General features: G+C 35.9%; 1 protein-coding gene across 2 annotated transcripts in view; it reads left to right on the top strand.

Annotated features, from left to right (window-relative positions):
- The window catches only part of LOC129275799 (endothelin-converting enzyme 1-like), a 46730-nt gene extending 29272 nt beyond the window's left edge, over positions 1–17458 (top strand). Inside the window, exons 11-17 of one of the 2 annotated variants that reach the window (XR_010295742.1) lie at positions 3290–3341; positions 4050–4242; positions 4733–4798; positions 5650–5745; positions 6474–6550; positions 11322–16584; positions 16950–17458. Coding sequence is in view for 1 of the 2 variants with exons in the window: in XM_064109693.1 (XP_063965763.1) it covers positions 3290–3341; positions 4050–4242; positions 4733–4798; positions 5650–5745; positions 6474–6550; positions 11322–11421 (584 nt within the window). In the remaining variant the exon portion in view is untranslated. Of the gene's footprint in view, positions 1–3289; positions 3342–4049; positions 4243–4732; positions 4799–5649; positions 5746–6473; positions 6551–11321 lie in introns of both variants that reach the window. The other variant, XM_064109693.1, reaches the window with a different exon arrangement.
- Positions 17459–22127: the final 4669 nt, after the last annotated feature.

Below are 22127 nucleotides of genomic sequence, written 5' to 3'. Positions count from 1 at the left end.
AGTCCTTCTAATACTCACCAAATGGTCTTCCGTAAACCTCCTCCACAAACAACAATAAAAATTGCTTTGGACTTCTTGTCTCTCCAACTACTCAAGCCTTTCAACTTTTCTAGTTTACAGTCCTTTTCAAGGACTGCACTCATCTCAGAAAGGAATACTTTACTTTCCAACCTTCTACCTTTTCACTTCTACCTCTATCCATTTTCTTAGTCCTTCTAGGACTCACCACACGGTGTTCCCTAAACCACTTTTGCGAAGAACAAAGCGTAGAAATTGTATCTTACTACATGTGCACCCTGCAGAAGAGCGAAATTTATAAGAACCAGGCAAAACCCTTTTTTTATTTTCAGGGTAACTTTTTCCCAACCTACTGGCTGAATCTGCAACATGACAAAGCTTTAACATTCCAGTGAACGATAATTTTTGAGGGCTCTTTTTTATTTTCCTGGGCTCTTTGAGCGTTTGGGGATTGAAATAATCCTGAGCCCCAGTGTAATATTTTTTCTCTCGGGTAAGAACAAGATGTTGAAATTTTATCCAGGGGAGCATTTCATAAGCTACTGAAATCCTTGTATCTCATTGGCTCAGAAAAAAAATTACCAAGTTAAAATTGTTGCTTGCTTCTTGAAACGCACCCATGAATTTATACATGTACAGCGCGTCCCAAAAAAAATGTCCCTCTGATATGCGGCTGAATTACTTCAAAAAATAAAAATAATTCTCAATGAAATGTATGGAACTAGTAAGCTCATATCATGTTCTAACTTCTATAAAAATTTCATTGGTCTCGCTTCAGTGGTTTTTGATACACAGTCTATTATGTAACAGTGGTGCTTTTCAGCCCATTCCAAGTTTGCATGCATGCAACACTGCTGTATGTTCTGCACTTTCTAGCATATCAACCCCCTTTGAACATTCTTACCAAGAATTTTCCTGATCTGACCAGGAAAATCTCCATGACCTACCCAGACTCATCAAATCACAACCTTGAGCATGTTCAGAAGGGCAAAAACAATATTTGACAGTTCACTTCATGTTTGATAACAGGAGATGCATAATGATTAGGACAACTGGTTATGTCTGTTTAATGCCTAATTCATGCCTAATATTCTGCATTTTTGTTTTCATTACTTTTTTCAAGTTAATAAGCTACTGTGGTTAAGTTAATTCAATGTAACTTTTTAAAAGAAAAAAAGTAAAACATTTCTCTGGTAAAGTTCCTTTCGCAAAGGGTGATTAACTTGCGGATTCCCCTTTATTTTTCAGCTTATTTTACTCATCCATCATTCACATTTTCTTTCCACATTGGTGCACTGATTCCCCTTATCAATCATGAAACAGACTTAATTCTTATGTTTCTTGTCCTTCTGAACATGCCCAAGTTTATGATTTGATGAACCTGGATATGATTAGGGAAATGTCCCTGCTCAGATCCTAGATGTAAAACTGGGGGTTAATATGCCATAGACAATGCAAAAATGCATCAATGCTGCAAACTTGGAATGGGCTTAAATGCACCACTGTTACGTAACAGAGTGTTTATACAAAACCGCTGAAGCGTGATCAATGAAATTTTCATAGAAGCTAGATCATGAAATGAGCTTTCTACTCATGAACATTTATTTGAGAATACTATCACATTTTAGAATTAATTTAGCCCTATGTCAGAGGGACATTTTTTTTGGGACGCGCTGTATATTAATCATTTTTTCAACACTTACAAACAAATGCAAGTAACAAAATGAAATATCAATTTGAATTCAAAATACAAAAATTGTAAAAATGATACAAATACAGTCTAGGAGCTGTCTACCCAGTACATGAGGGATGAGGAGATTTGTTCATGGGTGCACGACTTGGGTACGATTGAGACATTATCCTTTTTTACTTAAAAAACATATCATTGTTATGCAATAATAAAGTGCTATATAAACGGCATTGTTTTGTGTAACAAAGTCAATGGATTAAAAATAATTTGTGATTTGGTTGGATAAATATCTGTCTGGAATCCCATCTGTGTGCTTGAATTGGATTGAGTTTTTTTTTTTTGTGGGGGGGGGGGGGCGTGCAGCCTGTTTATCAAATTCAATGTCACTGTTTTTGTTGCGAACATTGGAAAGAAATGTGGCCTCTGGCAGGAGAGGGAGAATAGAGAAATCATTAATGTTGAAATTGTTATGATCACCTGCCTGAACCAAAGTACAGCTAAAAAATGTAGGATATGTCGTTATCTAAGTTTGATGGTCCATGCAATATCTGGTATGGGAACTCCACTAAGAGCGGAAGTTATGCCAGTGTTTGTGTAACCTTAGACCCCCATCCCAGCTGGGGTAGTAGTGATGTCACACTCGACAGTTAAGTGGGGAACCCTCACCTGCATTGTACTGCTTTGCTATGGCAGAAGGAATGAAAAGACAAGAGTGACATTTCCTGTAACTTAAAATTTGTTTGTCATCGACCCTAGCACCAAATTAATTCCAGGGTGTCTTGCCTGACATGTCATCTAGCAGGATGATTATTCATCTATAAATGTGACCCAGAAGAGGAGAATACTAGGTTACAAACATGCATGATTTGTATTTTTTGTGATGTCACTTGCTACCTTTTACCATTGCTAGGCATGATAACAGAAGGAGCTTGCACTGTGCTGAAAGACAAGTTTTATGAATCTGAACAAGTAGTCTGCAGGCACAGACTCAGTTTTGACACTTTAATAAATTACATTGTACCCCTGGTATAACATGTCTAGGTTGGAAACTAGTAAGGTCTGTGGTTCAAGTCCCACTTTGGAAAGGCTTTATATACATAGGCCGCAGTCCATTTAAGTGTAGAAAATGGCAACAAGAAGGAAGGAATTCCTAGAATGCTCTTGAAACGTACTCTCTCTCTGGAGTTTTATAATGTATAGTGTGTACTATTATGGTGAATAGATTTGAAATTCCCAGCCAATAATCATGTTACTTGGATTACTGATTGGAGACAGAAAATAATTAAAGACAGCATAATTCTATTTTTGTACAGAATAATATTAAACAACATATGTTTCCAATGATTTATAGCTTCATTTAAGGTCATTAAATGGGAGCCATGTTGCGTTAATGTCTTGAGATAATGTTTGGGGCTTCGGGTTTGGTCCTTATGATATGATAGACAGGTACTCTGTCTTTGTTTATAATGCCTTTAATGATGATTCGATAACATAACTTGTATGTTCAATGTTTACGTTTTATTAGAACATGATCTAAACATATTCCTTATCAAATGTGTTCTGCTTTTGCTTTGTAAACAGTATTCCCAGCTGGTATTCTTCAAGCGCCGTTTTATGACAAAGATTATCCAAAGTGAGTATGTCTTATCTTTATTTGTATTGCGTTCAATAGCAAGTAATAACTCAGCGAATTTCTAACAATAACTTTGGAGCAGGATCTTATTCGTTTGCCAATCTGATATTGATGATTGGACAAGTTTTTTTCCTGTAGAATTTTTATAGCAATTAAGTTTGGAAAATTTCCACCCGGTCTACTCTGCCTTCTAAGCTTTATGAACCAAGGTTTCATTTGACAAAATGCAAGGCTTAAATTATAAAATTTGGATAGATAGATAGATAGATAGATACATGTAGATAGATAGATAGATAGATAGATGATAGATGGATAGATGGATAGATAAATGGTATTTAATAAAATCAAATCCAATTCGGAGCCAAAGGCTGAATTACATAAATTAGAACAGAGTCAAATTACACTATATACAAATAGATAATAAAAAATATGTATCAATGCATAGTATAGGGAAGGGGTTATAGAGAGAAAGGTATACAAAAAAGTAGTAATGTCGGAAAGAAGAATGAGAAGGAGGAAAATAGATTTATATTTAATAACATTTCAACATAATGAACATTTTGAATGTACGATGTATATATAGTTCAGCAATGAATAAATCAGTAATTTCGGTTGGGACAATTATCACTATGCTTGATAATAATAATAAATATTGAAAAAAAACCCCAAGATATCATGTTCTAAAGAATATTCATTTTCTTTCCATAGATCTCTGAACTTTGGTGGTATGGGCGTGGTGATGGGTCACGAGATCACCCATGCTTTCGACGACGCCGGGAGAGAGTACGATAAAAACGGCAACCTCCATCAATGGTGGAAGAATGATACCATCCAGAAGTTTAACGATCAAACGGAATGCATGGTGGATCAGTACTCCACATATGAAATTTTAGGAAATAAGGTCTGTCCCTGTTTCTTTCATAGACTGATAATGTTGAGTTTGTGTTCGGGATTTGATTGGTGTAGGGGAGGGAGGGGGGCGGCAGGGGTGACCGCCCCACCCCCATTATTCTTTTACAGTTGTAGAAAGTAGTGAAATAATGAGAAAAAAGAAGAAACAGAGAAAGAAAAAGAAGCGGAACATTACAAAAAATAGAATTTTAACTCTATAATACCTCTTTTATTCAATTTCTAGGATAAAAGGAGGCAATTTCAATCCCCACCTCCTCACAATATGTTTTTTTTTTTTAAATCGGTCCAAAGAATATAGATCTGACCATATCAAGTAGATATATTTTTTTTATACTTCTTTTATTGGGGATTATATTTCAATGCCAGATAAAGAGTGTATTATTCTGTAATACCTTTATACTTGTACTTGTGATTGTATTTCAGTGCAAGATAGAGTATAGTATTCTGTGTTAACTCATTTACATCTTGTGTTCCTACAGGTTAATGGCAGAAGGACGTTAGGAGAAAATATAGCGGACAACGGTGGATTAAAGTCTGCATATCATGTAAGCGTCTACTTTCTCTGAGACTTTTGTTTTACTTTTTTTTAGAGATTTGTGAATGTTTGTTGTGGATCAGGCGATTGGTCGCCAAATGGGTCACAAGGTTTTTAAGGTCAGCAACACTTTAAAGATTTAGATATGGCGAGAACATTCAAATCACTTAAATATTGTAAATGCTGGGAAGTACAGGGAGGTATAGGGAAGTGCTAGAATGCGCTTCAGAAACACCTGTACTGGCCGCACAGAAACGTTGTTAGTGCTAACAATGCGCTAAACAGAGGCCCTGTTACAACCAGAAATGTGGCAGCGATGCCTATTGTTTCAACAGTGCATTACTTACACATTGAAATGAATGTTTTGATTTCACAATCTGAAAGATGTGACTGGGCTTACTGTTAGCGCTCTGTTATGCTAACAATGTTTCTGTGCGGCTGGCTCTGGGCAATACCCGAAAATAATTCGAAAATATATTTTGTAGTTTTTCCCTGCATATATGTAACCATTTTCCATTTTCTTCAAAACTTATATTGAGGCAGTATTTACATGTACCAGTGTTTGCCACTTGTACTAGTACATGTATTTCCCACTCCGGCAAACCCTTGTTCGTATGTCATAAATCATGTTGAATGATGGTACATAAAGTTTTTCAGTACATCTCTGGAAAGTTTGTTTTGCCCATGCTTCATTTGTGCTAAAGTGAAAGTGCAGATTTACTGTACAACACTGAATAGGATGGATGTATAGTGAAAAAAAAACCACATGAAATAAATCATGAGGAGATAAATTACTGAATCTGAATCATATAAAGCACTCCTGAAATAAAATCCTGATCCTGATCACTTTTATTTTTGCAGGCTTATATTGAATGGATACGAGAACACGGGGAAGAACAAGAGCTTCCTGCGTTAGGGTTAACGCATAAACAGCTCTTCTTCCTGGGATTCGCACAGGTGAGTCAGGGTCGAATAGAGCTGCACAGCTTTCGTAAGATCACTATTATTAATCTGTTGATCCTCAACGTGGCAACACGATTAATCATCCATTCATTTTCATTCTTTGAAAAAAATAGTTATAGATATTGTGAGTCTAACTGAGTGATAAAAGCAAAACTGTGACATAAAGTTGCCAATTTGAATTTTTACAAGTTGAATTTGTTGTCTCATTGCATTGCCAATGTGTTCCTCCTTAAATTGGCAACAATGATTAATCATACATTCATTTTCATTCTTTGAAACAAATATTATCATAATATCTATAACTATTTTTGTTTCAGAGAATGAAAATGGATGGATGATTAATCATTGTTGCCATGAGTCAAACTGAGTGATTATAGCAAAACTGTAACAAAGAGTTGCCAGTTTGCAATTTTACAAGTTGAATTTGTTGTCTTACTGCATTGCCAATGTGTACCTCCTCAAATTGACGACAATTATTAAATATCTATTCATTTTCATACTTATCATTTAATACAATTAATTTTCAAAGCCCTTTTTAATCCCATAATGCATTGCAGTCTGAGTTTATGAACAATGAACAAGTTTTTGATAACATAGAATTAGAATGTGTAACTTTTACATTGAGTAGCTGAAATTATGAAAACAAAAGAACATAGTGTTTTTATTATTTTCTGCAGACTAGTTGATTATTTATTTCATGTATAATCTGATTCTTATATTAGGTTTGGTGCTCAACCTCAACTCCACAAGCAGCAAGGTTACAACTCCTTACAGATGAACACACACCACCAAGATATAGGTAAGTGTTAAAATTACCTTCCTGGAAATGAGGTTGTCCCCATAACACTCCAGTGTAGTATGATGGATGGATTGAATTGATTGAGTATTATAGGAGCTATAACATAAAGGTTAGTAATCGATCATAGGACCAACTTTTTTATGATTAATTGCATTGATTACTATGTTCAATCACAGACACAAATCAAACCTACTGTATGATTAATTTCTAAGGAGTTTTCTCTGCGGCCCGAGGAAGGGTCATGTAGGAAATATAATTATTTGACGGGACAGGCCACTCTGATTATGGTTATAAAGTAAAAAATTTTCCACTACATTGATTGCAGCTCCAGTCAATTATTATTAATAATATTATAATATATGTTGATGATTATGATGATGAGGATGATGACGATGGTGACGATGATGAGGATGATGATGGTGATGGTGATGATGATGATAAGGATGATGAGGATGATGATGATTATAATGGTAATGGTGGTGATGATGATGATGATGCAAATGATGATGGTGACAATGACGATAGTGGTGATGAAAAGGAGGATGATTATGATGATGTTGATTGTGATGATGATGATGATTACTTCAATAATAAGGTGCACTATCGTTGCTTATCCTGTTAGTATCATATCTTTGAGTCAAAATATACAGTGGAGAATGATTTAGTTGGGCTTTTTTATCTGTTTTTTTTATTCCAGTGGACTTCTTTTTGGGGTGGATTGGGCCTTAAAGTAATCTTTCTGATATTACTGGGTGGATGCTTCTGTTTAAAAGGATAGCAAGTTGTATGCTGCCATCTTGTGATATAAAGTGGAAGGGGAAGCAATTTTGGGGTTTGTTTTGTTTTTTAATGGAAACCTCATAATGATTTTATTTGACCAGCCAAAGTTTTGGCAACAGTTCAGCAAAATGATCGCAATATTCGCTAAACAGTGAAGTGAACGCAACCAAAGCACTGCGGGTTACTCTTACGATTTATCGTTCACTAACCATTTTTTTGCGAACTACATGTATGTTCCTCCAACCAACAACAAACAAATTACCCGCAGTGCTAAAATGAGGTTGAAAACTGCGACTCTGCTGGAGTGCCAGTACCTTAGGGTGCGAGTGTACTAACAGTCAATTACTGTAACAAAAGTCCAAGATACAATTCAATAATATAATTCAATTCAAGGTTTATTAAAAACATGAGTCGCAGCCAAATGGCTGAATTGGTCATGTATACAAAGTACAAACAATTAAAAGACTCATTACATATTTCAAACATTAAAAAGCAGTAACCTTTGTAAAAACTGACATGAGAAATATGTGTATAGGCAAGAATACTTAGGCAATGAAAATTTATAAACATGTACATAAGATGATGAAGTGGTAAATTAAGAATAATAAAAACAAAATAAGTTGTAAAAGATCACTAAAAATATATGGATATTAAATAAAAGTGTTGATTTCCTCATTCATTAAAAAAACTTGGTATTGCAAGTAGGCTTTGAGCATCAATGACAAAATATCAGGGGAGTAGATTAGCCATTCTGCATATATGAAATATGAAACATGAAACATTTATAATAATGAATAATAATTTATGTAGCGCTTAATGCTTTGCTTCTAAGTGCTTTACATTGTACTTATTATTACCCTAGTATTCTCCACTTTCTCCACTCCCTGGGGAGCACTCTAACAATAATAATAATAATCCGCATTTATATATTGCTTAAACTTCGGAACAACGTCTCTGAGCGCTTTACAGATATATTATTACCCCTGTCATCAGATCCTTGCATGCCGTATACAATGTATGCACCTTCTCCACTCCCTGGGGAGCATTCAAACAAGAGTTCCAAGACTCGATTGCTAGGCATACTACATAGGCTTTTGCATCCTACCGGGTACCCATTTAACACCTGGGTGGAGAGTGGCAAATTGTGGATTGATGCCTTGCCAAAGGACGCTAGGCCATGGTAGGATTCGAACACACGACCTTCTGATTACAAGGCGAGAGTCAGAACCGCTACACCACGGCGCTTCCACAATAACAAGAGTTCCAAGACTCAACTGCTGCATTTTGTATTACACTGTACCACACTTATATTAGGCATAGAAAGTACATAATTATGTTGAATGTGATAGCATACATGTATGTACAGTATATACATGTTGAGTAGAAGAAATTAACCAGTTGTCTCACGATGTAGCAAACGTAGTGTGAAGGCGACGTTTCGTCTGCAAGCTGCTAGACTTCGTCAGGCAATGAGCAAAGACGCTGCTGCGCACGGGTTATATAGCGTCGGGAGCTATTGTCTGGCTCCACTCGGGCGTGAGCCGCGCTGTGATTGGCCGAAGCCGCTGGCCAATCAGGGTCCGCGCTGGTGCTTGGTGCCCGCTGGAGCGTGCACCGTGCGCTGTGATTGGCCGATGCGGCCGGCCAATCAGCATCTGCGCTGGTGTCAGGCACCTGCTGGTGCGGGCGCCGTGCGCTCTGAACGGTGGATGCAGTATGCCGTCGGATGGCCGGTAACCATGCATCAGGGATCTCAATGCCGCTGTCCCTATTGATATTGCTCGGGTGCAAACGGATCTGAATCGCTTCCTTAACGCGCCGCGTATACCAATGTTTATCATGATATATACATGTTGTGTAAATAATCTGTAAGAATTTCACAAAATTTTATTACAAATTTCTTACATCAAAATTAGGTCTCAATTCTTTTTCCTCCGTAATTTGATGATGTGTGACTTTGTAACTTAAATGTTTGGGTATCTGTCAATATACTAACATTGCCAACCAGTGTCAATGTTTGTGTTCAAAAACTTGATACCGAAACTTGACCTGCAGTTGAAATGTTTTGTTGTACGTATTCACAGTTTAAAGTAAGGTAAAAATTAATAGCTTAGAACTTCGTGTGTGAGAGAGAGAGAAACAATATCTCACAAATTTGAGCAGTATTATAGGTCCCCAAAGACGGTACCTCAAACACACCTCAAACACGCCCCACCAAGTTTGCCATGAAAACCATTACTGGAGTGCATGGGTTAATAGGCAATTGGAAGTATTTCAAGACCAAAACGTTTGCTTCTTTCAGACCGCCTCAAAGTTTGAGAAAACCAGGTATTCTCTGATCGGGATCTACCCTGATCAGAAAATACCAGGAATTTTGGCCAATGTGAAAGCAAAAAATGTGTAATATCCCTGAAATAAAAACCCGCTAAAAAGGAAGGTAGTTGTTTATATCATGAGATCATTTGCATAGATTGTTTCAAGGTTGTGGATGTTCTTGCAGTGTGAAAGCAAAGTACAGGAACTTTAACAACCCAGGGAGTCGTATGCCATCAATGTGGGCTGATTGCACCTTGCCTGCTAATCAGACAATACTGCCATACTGTGCATGCTCATAACGTCAACTACTCACCCCAAAGCAGTCTGCTTTTAGGTGGTGTGAATGCAGAATAACATTTTCAGGAATTTTTATGGCCTGAATAAGTTCTCATAATTTAACAGGTATTCTGGTGATTGAGTTGGTCTGAATACACCTGATGAAACTAGGTGATTTGTTTTACCATCTATGGCAATCTGTGAATTCCCTTACCAGAGTAGTTTTATTGATGTCATAAAAATGGAAAGTTCGTTCACCACTTGGTTCTGGAAAGGAGAGGGGAAAAAATCTTGAAGCCCCTACCCCCACAAAAAAAAATGCCAGGGCCTGTTAAACAAATTTTGCAATAACAGATACAAGCTACTGAAATCATTCGATGTGATTGGCTGATTGTATACTTGTAATAGGAATTGTGCATTAGTTTATGAGTCTTTGTGACATGAGACCTAGTACTTTTTCAAATGAAGCACAGAGTAGCAGCAATGAATCAATTCAGGAAGGTCCTGGACATGGGGGGTCACATATTTTCTTGAATTGCCATTTTCTGAATGTTGTTCTGACAAGAGTTTTTAGCTTAGTGCGTCTTGTCCCTATAGGCTATAGGTCAAGTAAATTATGAGGTCAAACAAAGTACACTTTCTCTATTTAATTGTATTTCATTGCAGTGTTTATTTGAAATATACCCTATAAGGGACACGCCCCCTAGCGCACTTGTTCATGCTTTCAGTCTGTTCTAATTTTTGTTTTCATATCTAATTCATCATTCATGATGTTTCTCCACTTAAAAGATTGATTGAGAATGTCTCTTTTAATGAAAAAAATGCAAAGTATGTGTATGAAAAACAGGGATAGTTAATATTTCAATCACATTGCCAATTTATTGAATTTTGTGATTATTTTTATAAAGAAGATGCTAATGTATTTTGAATTTAAAGACAGAGTCATTTTTTGTCAGCTTATTTCTTCTGACTTACTTTATGATGTGAAGTATGTGGACAATATGCCTACCAATTGAGTTTGCGAAGTCTTGCTGGAGGAGAAAAAAAGTGCATACTTTACGTGCGGGCAAGCCAGAATACGAGGACTGGGGTAATGATATAGGTCTATCTGTAAAGTGGTTTAGAAGGCTGTTGCAAAGTACTATATAAAAGCAAAACGTTATTTTATCATTGTTATTTGCATAAATTTTTGAGTTAAGCATCCAAAATTATTGGGCCAAACCCAAATTTGGTCTAAAATGGATTTTTGTTATCAATTAATTGAATAAAAATGATTTGTTTGTAGGTCTCAAAATTAAAGAAGAACAGATCTTACCCCCCCAAAACGGATCCATATATATTAAAAATAGATAGGCTTAATATTGTTTAATGATCCTCTATCGTGTTGTCATTTCTGCAGGGTGATTGGAACGTTATCAAATTCAGAAGAGTTTGCTGAGCAGTTCAAGTGCCCCGTAGGGTCGCGGATGAACCCCAAAGATAAGTGCGAGGTCTGGTGAGGTCAAAGGCCAGAGTTCAAAGATTAGAGGTGAATCGAGGCAGATGCCCTGTACATAAATCTGTATATAGCTGTACACATGTTCAGAGTATACATGGTCCTAGCACTGTACATTGTAGGTATTTTCTGCAAGATTCCTGTCCCCCACACTTTATAATTTGACAAAGACAAGACGAAAATGCATTTTCTTCCTGTTATCATGAAGAAAGAAACTTTGAAAATCTGCTTGTAGATGTGTTTCAGGTGCTTTGATTTTAATTGAAAAGTTTTTATTTTGCAAGTTATGTGATCATGGTGCTGGATCCCCCCCCCCCCCGTAAAAGTTTTGTTTTGTTTTTTATGCCTTACTGCACAAACTACACAAAATCTGTGATCCAAGGAAAACGTTAAAAAAGTTCTACATTTATCTGTACTACAGTGTACTGCTGTCCTCAAAAGTTTCTTTTTTAAATCATTCAAATGATACATAAGATAAACTGTTTCTTGATGAAAATTATTACTTTTTCCCCTAATGAACAAACGGAATATGATGTGGTCCAAAGTACTTTACCTCAAATTTATAATCTCTTTTGTATTATTAGTTCTGTGTGAATGTTTAACAATACATGTGTACCTCTGCTTTGGTAAGCCTTGTGCTGCAGTCACATTTCCCCTACAGTGTCTGCACGGTGAGTCGAAGATGGCCGTTTTACGGATTTTTGTATGAGCCACATACAGGAAGCTGGTAAAAATTATAAAAGCGTTTGTTTTTTACTCGCCGCACTGCCGTCGTAAGGGAAATGCGACTGCGCCATTAGTTTGTGCCTACCACAAAATAAGGCAGAGAGAAAAAAAAAGTTCCAGTTATGAAAGAATTCAATCTAGCCTACATTCCTCAATTACATTGAATAACATCCACTTTTTGATATTGATTGTTGGCTTATGAATTAAGTTTATTATTGTACGGGTGCAAAAAAATATAAAATACTTATAGAATTTTTAGTCATTCACTTCCTATTTCCTTTCCCCCTCTATTGCTCATATTACTTTAAGTTTTCCCCATAAGCATTTTCAGATTTTTTTCCATCATGACTAATCAATGATTTCTATGGAATATATTAAGTTGCTTTTACAGTTTGATTACTTTAAAATCAAATGAACGTTTGATATGTATGAAGATGATCTCCACCATGTTTCATTTAGGATGATGTTGCAAGTGACACTTATAAGCTACTTAAACTGCCATTTGATTTGGCAATCACAATCAATTACATGTATCACCAAATATAAAAGTAGAAACCAAATTAGACAAATCTTCCTCATTTTTGTATAAATTGTACATAGTTACTAACTTGTAAATACCATGCACAAAATATGAGTTATAATTGAATTTCTCAATTCAGTATAAGAATGCTGACTATTGCAATTATCGCGTTATGCCACTACATGAAAATCTCATGTAGGCCTAACTATGACTATGACATTGCATTTTTTCTTGTATCTGCGTCCAAAAATGTTGTGTCCTTGATTTCAAATTGTATAAGCAATTTCTCTGACCTTGCAGTATATTCTGTAATTTTGATTTAATGGTGAAACAAGTGATTGTCCTTGCTTGCTCTTCTTAGCAATGTCATCTTGAAGTTCTTGAAGTTTTTGATGAAATTACATTAATGTTTAACTGGTTACCAAATGGTATGTCGGAACCATGTGTGTACTGTACTGGCCAATGTACTTTTTAAGATAGGACCTGTACATGTATTTTCTCAGATTTGAAAGGAATTTCTACATTCTGACCATCTAATTCATTCATAAAAAGTAAAGTAATTACTAAGTATAGTGATTCACATTCCAATATACTGAAGTGATTTGATATACTTCCGTTTGCAAATGTGAGTAAAGAAAAAAAAATTGCTCCTGGACCCCTTTACACAAAGCATAGCAATCGATCGCGAGGCTGGTGTCTATGATTGTTGCATTGGTTATTGTGCATGATCAATCGTTAAAATCAATCCCACGATCGATGGCTAAGCTTTTTGTGCCAGGGTCCTGGAAGGGTTTAAGTTCGCGAGGAATAATTCCTGAAATATATCAAGGCTGAATAAGATATCAAGATATTCTACTAGTGTAAAAGTTCTTTGATTTGACACAAACGAATAGCGCCATCTGTTGATGAGATTGGGGAAAAGTGGGGCCAAGTCTCATACCCATAGTGCACCTTTTGCTACAGTGTAAACTTAAAATCTATCTTCAGGCATTTTGTACATTTTTGTGAGGAATCTTGGCACTCCCTTTCCAATAATGTTCTTTACACAGCGCTACTTACTATTGTCAATGTACATTTAGTAAGCCAATGATTATTATTCCACTTATCATTGAGTCTGATGATACCTTTGATAATGTGATGTATGTACACATACTTACCCAATACCCTTACAAGGTTATAGCCCAAGCAGTAAATCTACATGTATATTATGTCATCGTCTTTATGCATTGTTTAATTCATAGTTCTATAATGACATATAACTGTAGGTTGTCAGGGGCGTAGGCTGGTTTGAGCATGGGGAGTTGCACATCCTTGAGAGATGGAACTAAAGTGGTATGTAGGGCGCACATCTCGGGGAGGCGGAACTAAAGATTGGAAAATCAGCTGTTGAAAGCAGAAGAAGGGGTGCAAATTTTGTTTTGCTTGCCAGTGTGAGAACTCCTCTGCCTACGCCCTTGGTGGTATTGAGGAAAAGGATTTTTTTGCAATAGGAAAACTTTTTTCTCTTTTTTTTTTGCAATTTGGGAGTATGGAAACACAGCTTTGATGCAAAGATAAGATGTGATGTAACAATGAGACATTTGTGAAAAAATGTAAATTTTGTACAGAGTTGTGTAAAATTTTTATTATATACATGTTTCCAGTGAAGGTTTTATATAGTACTAGTATTATTGTAGAAGAGTTTTAAGTATTAAACAGAAAAAAAAAGTGTCTCATGTTTTATCGTGTAGATAAGACACACAAGTATTATGTTTTAAATACTTTATAACAGAAATGTGTATCTCACCTGTTGAATGGCAGAAGGAATCCTATGAGAGTGGAGTTAAGTCTGTCTGCCTCTCAAGTCAACTGATGCTATCCATTGTTTCTATTGATTATGGAATGCTATGTACGTGCATGTGAAGTGAAGATAGAATTATATACATATTATATATCTCAAAGAATATATCGTTATATGGACAAAAAATGTTTATATTATTGTTGTAACGCTTATAACCCAGTTTACTATCTTTTTATGTGTGACGAAAGTATGTAAGCATGAGTATATTTTATTAAGAAATTCCATATATTGTATTGTATGTGTCACAGCTGAACATTTAAAACTTGACAGATGTAGAACTGTTATTGGTACATCTTTAGAATTTTACAGATATGCCTTTAATATGTGATATTAATTTGCAACGGTAAAATGATGGAACTCACTTTTAGGTAAATTAATGAACTTTTATGTGTGTAAGAATATGTGCAAGAAAAGTACATTAGGTTGGTATGGCAGGGATATAGTCTATGTCTTAAAATGTGTGTAATATAAAAATTGTTATGATTTTTATTTTTCATTCATTTATTTATTTCATTATTTTGTTATTCATTACATGATGAATCTACTTATTAAAACAAAGCGCGTGCATGCTCTACAAAGGCCTGACATAGATGTAGGATATCAATTCCAGTAGTATTCATCAGATCTGGACCCCGTCTTACAAAGAGTTACAATTGATCAAGTCAAACACAACAATGGAAAGCCAGCAACATCAGCATCTAAAATGCATGATTGTTCAAAATATTTTCTAGGTATGATGTATATTCATACATTCATATTTTTCTTGAAAATTCAGTGTGCTTCTCTTTGTTTACAAAGGACATTGTGCAAATTTCCTAAAGATAAAATAATGACATTGATGGATTTCCATAGAGTTGAGATTGATTGGATCAATCATAAATCTTTGTAAGACGGGCTCAGATCTACATACAAAGCGACACTGTTTGTGTGGCTAATTAGAAGTATGCCTGTATGCATTCAAGCAATGTCAACTCTGCCTTCAGAATAATATCTATTTTTGTGCACTTTGCTGCCATCTTTCCCTTTTACTATTATTATATATTTTTAATACTTTTTTGTTGCATAATTTCTGTACGAACAAGAATTAATGGAGTAATTGGATGGAAACCTTAAAAATAATAACATGTTATTCAATGATGATAACTGGTTAGAATCAACCTTGTCATGAATCCTCACACTTACAACTCTCACTTAAAGTTTGTTCTGGCAGTATTCATTAATCGTTCATATCTTGTTTATCGCTTGATTTTACACCAGAGTTCGACTCCCTCGTGCAAATGTCATTCCTACTTTAATAATAATCTCCATGTCACATGTGACTAAGGGAAGATGCTCTACCTAAACCATCTCAACGTTCATTAAACATTTAAACGCGGATGACATAGCTTTAGAAAGCTCCCCATCTCTGAAAGGTCACAAGCAGTTAAAAGTCAGACATGTATGTAAATGGTATCATATTTGCTTGGCACCCTTTACGCGTCATACTCATCATTTCACATGTCCAATTTGCCCCTGAGCTTCGCGCTACCTCTAAAATCACCCCTCGGGCTAACTGGTGGGTGCCAGTATATATCTTCGGAATGAAATTGACGTAGTATCTTTGTCTCTACGGGTAGTGGTTCTGTTTTTAGTGGTTGTGCTGTAAAGGACTGTTGAGGGGGACTTTCTGGGCAGCTCCGCAGGGATAGACATTTTTGGTTGCACGTCAACAGGGTGATGCCAGGACCAGGTCTCACAAAGAGTTATGATTGATCTAATCAATCTCAACTATATATGGAAACCATCAACTGTATAATGCTTCATGTAAAAAATGTACACAATGCCCCCTTTTGAACGAAGAGGAGCCGACCGCCTGGTCTAAACAATGATGAGTGCATGTCATAATTAGAACACTTTAATGGACTTATGCATTCTGGATTTTTGCGCTGTTGGCTTTCCATAGTTACGATTGGTAGGTTCAATCAAAACTATTTCTAAAGTGGGGCTCAGATGATTCTTAACGTAATATGATAGGTGTGATGTTAGTTTTTGTCTTGCTTGAAATAATGCTAGGATCTGTAACTAACAAAACAACATGAAGTGTGCGTTCCAGGGGGCCGTTTCATAAAGCTGTTCGTAAGTTAAGAACAACTATAAGAATGACTGGCGATCCTTACATGTATGGTTAATGATTTTCACCATTAAATATTAATTGGGAATATTTAGCGCATAAGAAAGGGTTACCAGTCGTGCGTTAAGTCATTCATATCTTACGAACAGCGTTATGTGTGTATTTGAGTTTGTCAGACGTGTATCAATCAGATATGATTATTTACGTCTGGGACCGACCTTTAACGTCACCATCCGAAAGACGTGACCAGGGCTCGAACCTCTGCATCAATTTGTAACTTCCCCACAGTTTGGATTACAGGCGCACGCCACAACGCCCAGTTGAAACGTGCCCCAGGACTTATGAACTGATATGAATTAAAATTTATAGTTCGTTCAAAATGTATGTACCTTTATCTTGCCAAATTCAAACCAAGGATATATTACACACGATATATCATGTTCAAACAATTGCTTTTAGATTTAAGCTATACTTACTTTCTCAATTTACACCAAATATTTTGCCGAAAATACTTAGATCTTTGTAGAATTGTTGAAAGTACTAAACAGTTTTTAATATGTTATGTGAATCAACTTAATTGTTTTACGTATAAAAAGGTTTTATATTGCTTTTGGTTTGATGAAGATATTAGAATATTAATGCCATCCATCCACTTCAACGTAGTACTAAATCGTGGTGAGTCATGGCCGCAAGTAACATCAGTAGCTTTTTTGTACTTTTTTGTGACATTCCTATTTCATTCTGTCAGCTTTTACGATGTGACTTTGTCTGAATGCAGTTGTTTCTTATTGTAATCGATTGTATACTTGTTTTAATAAATTATTGATGTGCAAAAAAAAAAATATAATGATCAATTGTGTTTTCCTGGTTTCTGTATATAGAGGTATATTACATATTATCTGATTTTGTTCTACCCCTCTCCTACCCCCCCCCCCCCACCTCATTGCCCAGCAATTTTCTTTCCTTTTTTTTCTACATCAAACTGCAAAAAACGCCCGGTTGAATTCAACACCAGCCTGGTATCTATATCGGAAAGACACCAGAGAGGTGTTGAAAAAACACCGGTTTTGGCGTTGGGCTAGCACCAGCTTAGCATGTAAGCAACACCAATTAGTGTTAAACCAATATCGGTTTGATTCTATACTGGTGCAGCTGTTTCAACACTATTCTCTGGCGTTTTCTGATATAGATACCATGCTGGTGTTAAATTAACACCGGTGTTTTTGCAGTACACCTTATTATCATTCTCTGAGTTTCTAGTGTGACACGATTTCCATCTCTTCACGCAAGCTTTTCTTCCACGGAGGACATGTCCCCTTTCCATCTCCATTCCCCCTATCCCCCACCCGACACCCCCACCCTCTCAATAGACCCATTTTCTCCACACCGCATATAACTCGCGTAGGCGGCTAAATCAGCCCCTCAAGGAGAGATAAGCGTGATGGTTTTTAAACCGTTTCTTATCAAATCTATTTCAATTGACGGCCCTCTTTCCTTGGGCATTCCGACACCCTGCTCAGTTAACCGGAGTGAAATCGTAAGCGGATCTTTCATCTTCTACTTGTCATATTAAATAAATCATAATCACTTTGAAACAATCCCATCTAGATGCCCCCATCCGCGCGACCAGAGAGCCAAGTATTTTTCATGCGATGAAGAAAATTATGAATTTAACTCGACACACATGCCGTTCATTCGTGGACATGAGTATCTTCCCCCGGAATACTAGGGAGTACAACATAACTGTTCTAACAAGTGACTTTCATATTTTTTCACAATAAAGACGGGTATCACGTCTCCTTATATTACCCATGACAATATGCGTTGGTAACTGCCTTTAGGTAATTGAAAATGATACATATATCTCTTTTTTTTAGGCCGGGGTCGAAATTTGACGAAATGGATATCATTTAGGTGGAAAGCGGCAAGGTATAAAATAACTTTATTGTCCATAAAGGAAATAGAGTTGGTGACCGAATAAAGACATAAGTTAGAATTCCTCTCCACAACTTTCATGAGGATTAACCCATTCCTAATTGACCGCTGCTTTTCATTTGGAAACAATAAATTACATATATATATATATATATATACATACATACTTGTATATATACATGTATATATATATACACAACAAAAAAAGTAAGTCCCCCCTTAAACAAACATCAATACTTTCCGAACCAATGCGAGTTTTTAATATATTTTTACATGAGCGTGTAGGTAATTTTATAGGCTACCCTCTGAGTAAATGTTATGGACGTATTTTACGTCATGCTTCAGTGATTACCGTCAGAAGGCAAAAATGTCACTTTTCAAAAGTCACAAGCCAAATATCATGACTTTGATTCCATTTTTATTGGAACTAATTCCACATTCTCATCATGAAAAATAGTCAGAAGGCTTGTAAAAGGTACTTTCTAAAAGACGATACAACTTTTCTGGCTAAATTTCACGGTTGAATGAACACAAGTCCAAATTTGCTATAATTTGATTTTTTACACATTTCTATCAATAAAAATGATAGAATATGATGACAGTTATTTTTGGGAAGAGTATCTTCAACAATATTCATTGTTTCACGGTTCAATGAACATTTATTGAAAACAAAAGATACGATTTTCAAATATCATAGGCAAGTATTGTTTCATTTTGGTAACTGAAAATGATCTTTTCTCAACTTTTTTGTTATGTTCATGACCAATTAACATGCTTCAATGATTCAAAGGCGTTTAATTAAACATTCACGCTTGAATGAACATGTGGAATGTGATAAGCTCTTTTTTACGTTATTTGTTAAAAATGCAATTTGTAAATATGGATATCTATCACAAACCTCCTTGCATGGTTCATTTGATTTGATTTTTATGAAAATCCCGATGCCTAATGCGTCAGTGAGCACACAATATTCGAAAATTACGCAAATGAGAAGAAAGTTCAAGGCCCTGGCCCCACTCTGTGCCGTATCAAATGGTTATTTTGGTGTGCGCACATTTTGGATAGTGTTACACTGAAGCCATGTGCGAAGTTTCATGAAATAACTGTTGGCAGAAGTAACAAAAACCGTCCATGAAACAAACCCTCATTTTATATTTGTTAAAATGTTGACTTCCTCTCTCATAGAGTTGTGTACATTATGGGTGCATATGTTTAAGAATAAGTAACCCCCTATTCAATGTGGTGGAACTTTTTTTCAATGCTGTCTTTAGCATTGTCATTTGGCAGTAATGTTTATCAACCTATGGGCAGAATTCTGTGCAAAAATGAAATCGATTTGTTTATTTATGGATGAGTGAGCACACATCAAAGTGGGAAATTGGGTATTTTCAATGTCACAGACCCATTTTAAATGGTAATAAAGTGCATATTGGGGGCAAATTCGGTTTCAAATGTGACTTTAATTGCTGTTGTTTTTATCATCCATCATTTCTATCACCACACACTTTCCGAAGTTTTAAAATTTTCATGGTTGAGCGAGCACATTCGAAAACTTAGGAATGAATACTCTTTATACTGCATAAATGTATTTTTTCTTACAAATTCTCATGATCAGTTTAATTTATGGACAAATCAGTGGTGGATCCAGAATTTTAAAATGGGGGAGGGGCCTATAATCGGGGGAGCCACCAACATTTTCAAATTTTAACATGATCTTACAAGTTGTAGAGGATACTACCATAAACCCCTTTGATAATACGTCACTATACAGGGGCCGGGAAACGGTTTTCAAAGTGGGGGGGGGGGGGGGCTGACCATGCAAAAAAATCACAATCGTATGGTCATTTTTACATTTTTGTACATGCTTTTGGAAAAAAGTGGGGGGCTGAGTCCCCCCCCCCCCGCGGCTCCTGCATTATTGTGCTCACTCAACCATGAACATACGATATCAAAATTGTGTGTGGAGTGGCTAAAAGATGGATAGTAAAACAGCATTAGCACCATAAAATTCACATAAAAACAACTTTTGCCCAGCTTTGTATTTGCACAATCTAAAAAACGACTCTTGTGAATTTCAAAAATGGTAATTTTTAATTCAATCTTTAATTACTCATGCATGACTCAACCGATCAATCTCATTTTCCCCCAGAGGTTGCTTAATGAGTGTAGAAAACCACCTACGAAATATCATATCTCAAAATAATTCCGTTCAAAAGTTACAGCAATTTGATTTAGGGGGGACTTACTTTTTTTGTTGTGTATATATATATATATATGACGTAATGAATAGTGATATGTGGAGGTAAAATACTTGTATTATTTTATTTTTCAGGTTGTAAAAAACAATCTTTACAAATGCTGAGATATGACATATAAACTTTACAGTAGCGACATAATTATGTACAATTCAATTCGTTAAATTATTGATGTTCACGTCTAGAACTTCCTCACTGAAAGGGAGCGTGTGAACGATGAGAGAGAGGGGAAAAAGAAGGATAGAAAAATAGATTTATGGGTCAGGTAGAAAATAAAAGCGAAATGTCGACTTCAAAGCGACCATTGTTAATTTAATGTTTTCAAATTGATGGTGACACTAAAATAGACCGTTATCAATGTTGTAAACAAAAAATGAAAAGCAGGATGAAGATAATAGTGATAATGAGATGATGATGATGATGCTGCTGCTGCTGCTGCTGCTGCTGCTGATGATGATGATGATGACGATGATGATGGTGGATTGGTGGTGATGGAGGAAAAACAAGAGGAGGAGGGGGATAAAAAGGGAGTCAACATCATTCTAAAGATACATTCAGAATAGATAGTGGGGAAGTTTAACAAGACGGATAGTTAGTATCATGAATTAAAAAGAAACACATGTAATTTATCATTTTGCAGATGGAACGTAACATAATATACAAAAAATACAGACAGCACGAAGGCAATAGACTCTAATACTGGGGGCGATGCGATAGCTGCTCTATCGTTTAACAACTACTAAATAATAAAACTAATCGATATTTGATAGAGGGATATCCAGTTTCGATTGTCCAGGGCAGTGTGGAGACAATTAAAATCATGATATTCTATATTTTCGTGTTTTCGGGCGTTCTTTGAATTGCTGCTCCCTTTTCCCTGATAAATGGTTCTCCACTTCACTTTAATAGTTCTTCTATGGCTGTTAATGTTTATTTTTCTTCGTGTTTTTTAAAATAGTTTTTATTAATTTATGTGGATTTGTTTTTCTTCCCTCCGTCTATAATATCATCTTCGAGGAGATATCATGGTTCGATTGTTTCTGAAAAGTGGGCAAGATGGTTGGAGGATCGAGTCCCTCTTGGATGTTAACCGAAATATAATTGTGAGATATTATAGTGGAAGCCAAGTTTGCGAGTGCATTACTAGTTGGGAGTGTTTAGGCATACGACCGTGTGCATACAATTCATATTTTGCTTATTTTCATAACATATTTTTGTGGTCAATTGAAAAAAAGTAGCTTGAAAAAAAATAATACTCTTGTTCGCCTGTGATGGACACTCACATTATGATCATGTTGTATTCGCAATGGCGTGACTGCTATAA

Source organism: Lytechinus pictus, chromosome 14 (assembly GCF_037042905.1).
Source record: "Lytechinus pictus isolate F3 Inbred chromosome 14, Lp3.0, whole genome shotgun sequence".
NCBI lineage: Eukaryota > Metazoa > Echinodermata > Echinoidea > Temnopleuroida > Toxopneustidae > Lytechinus > Lytechinus pictus.
This window is presented reverse-complemented; position numbering and strand designations above follow the sequence as displayed.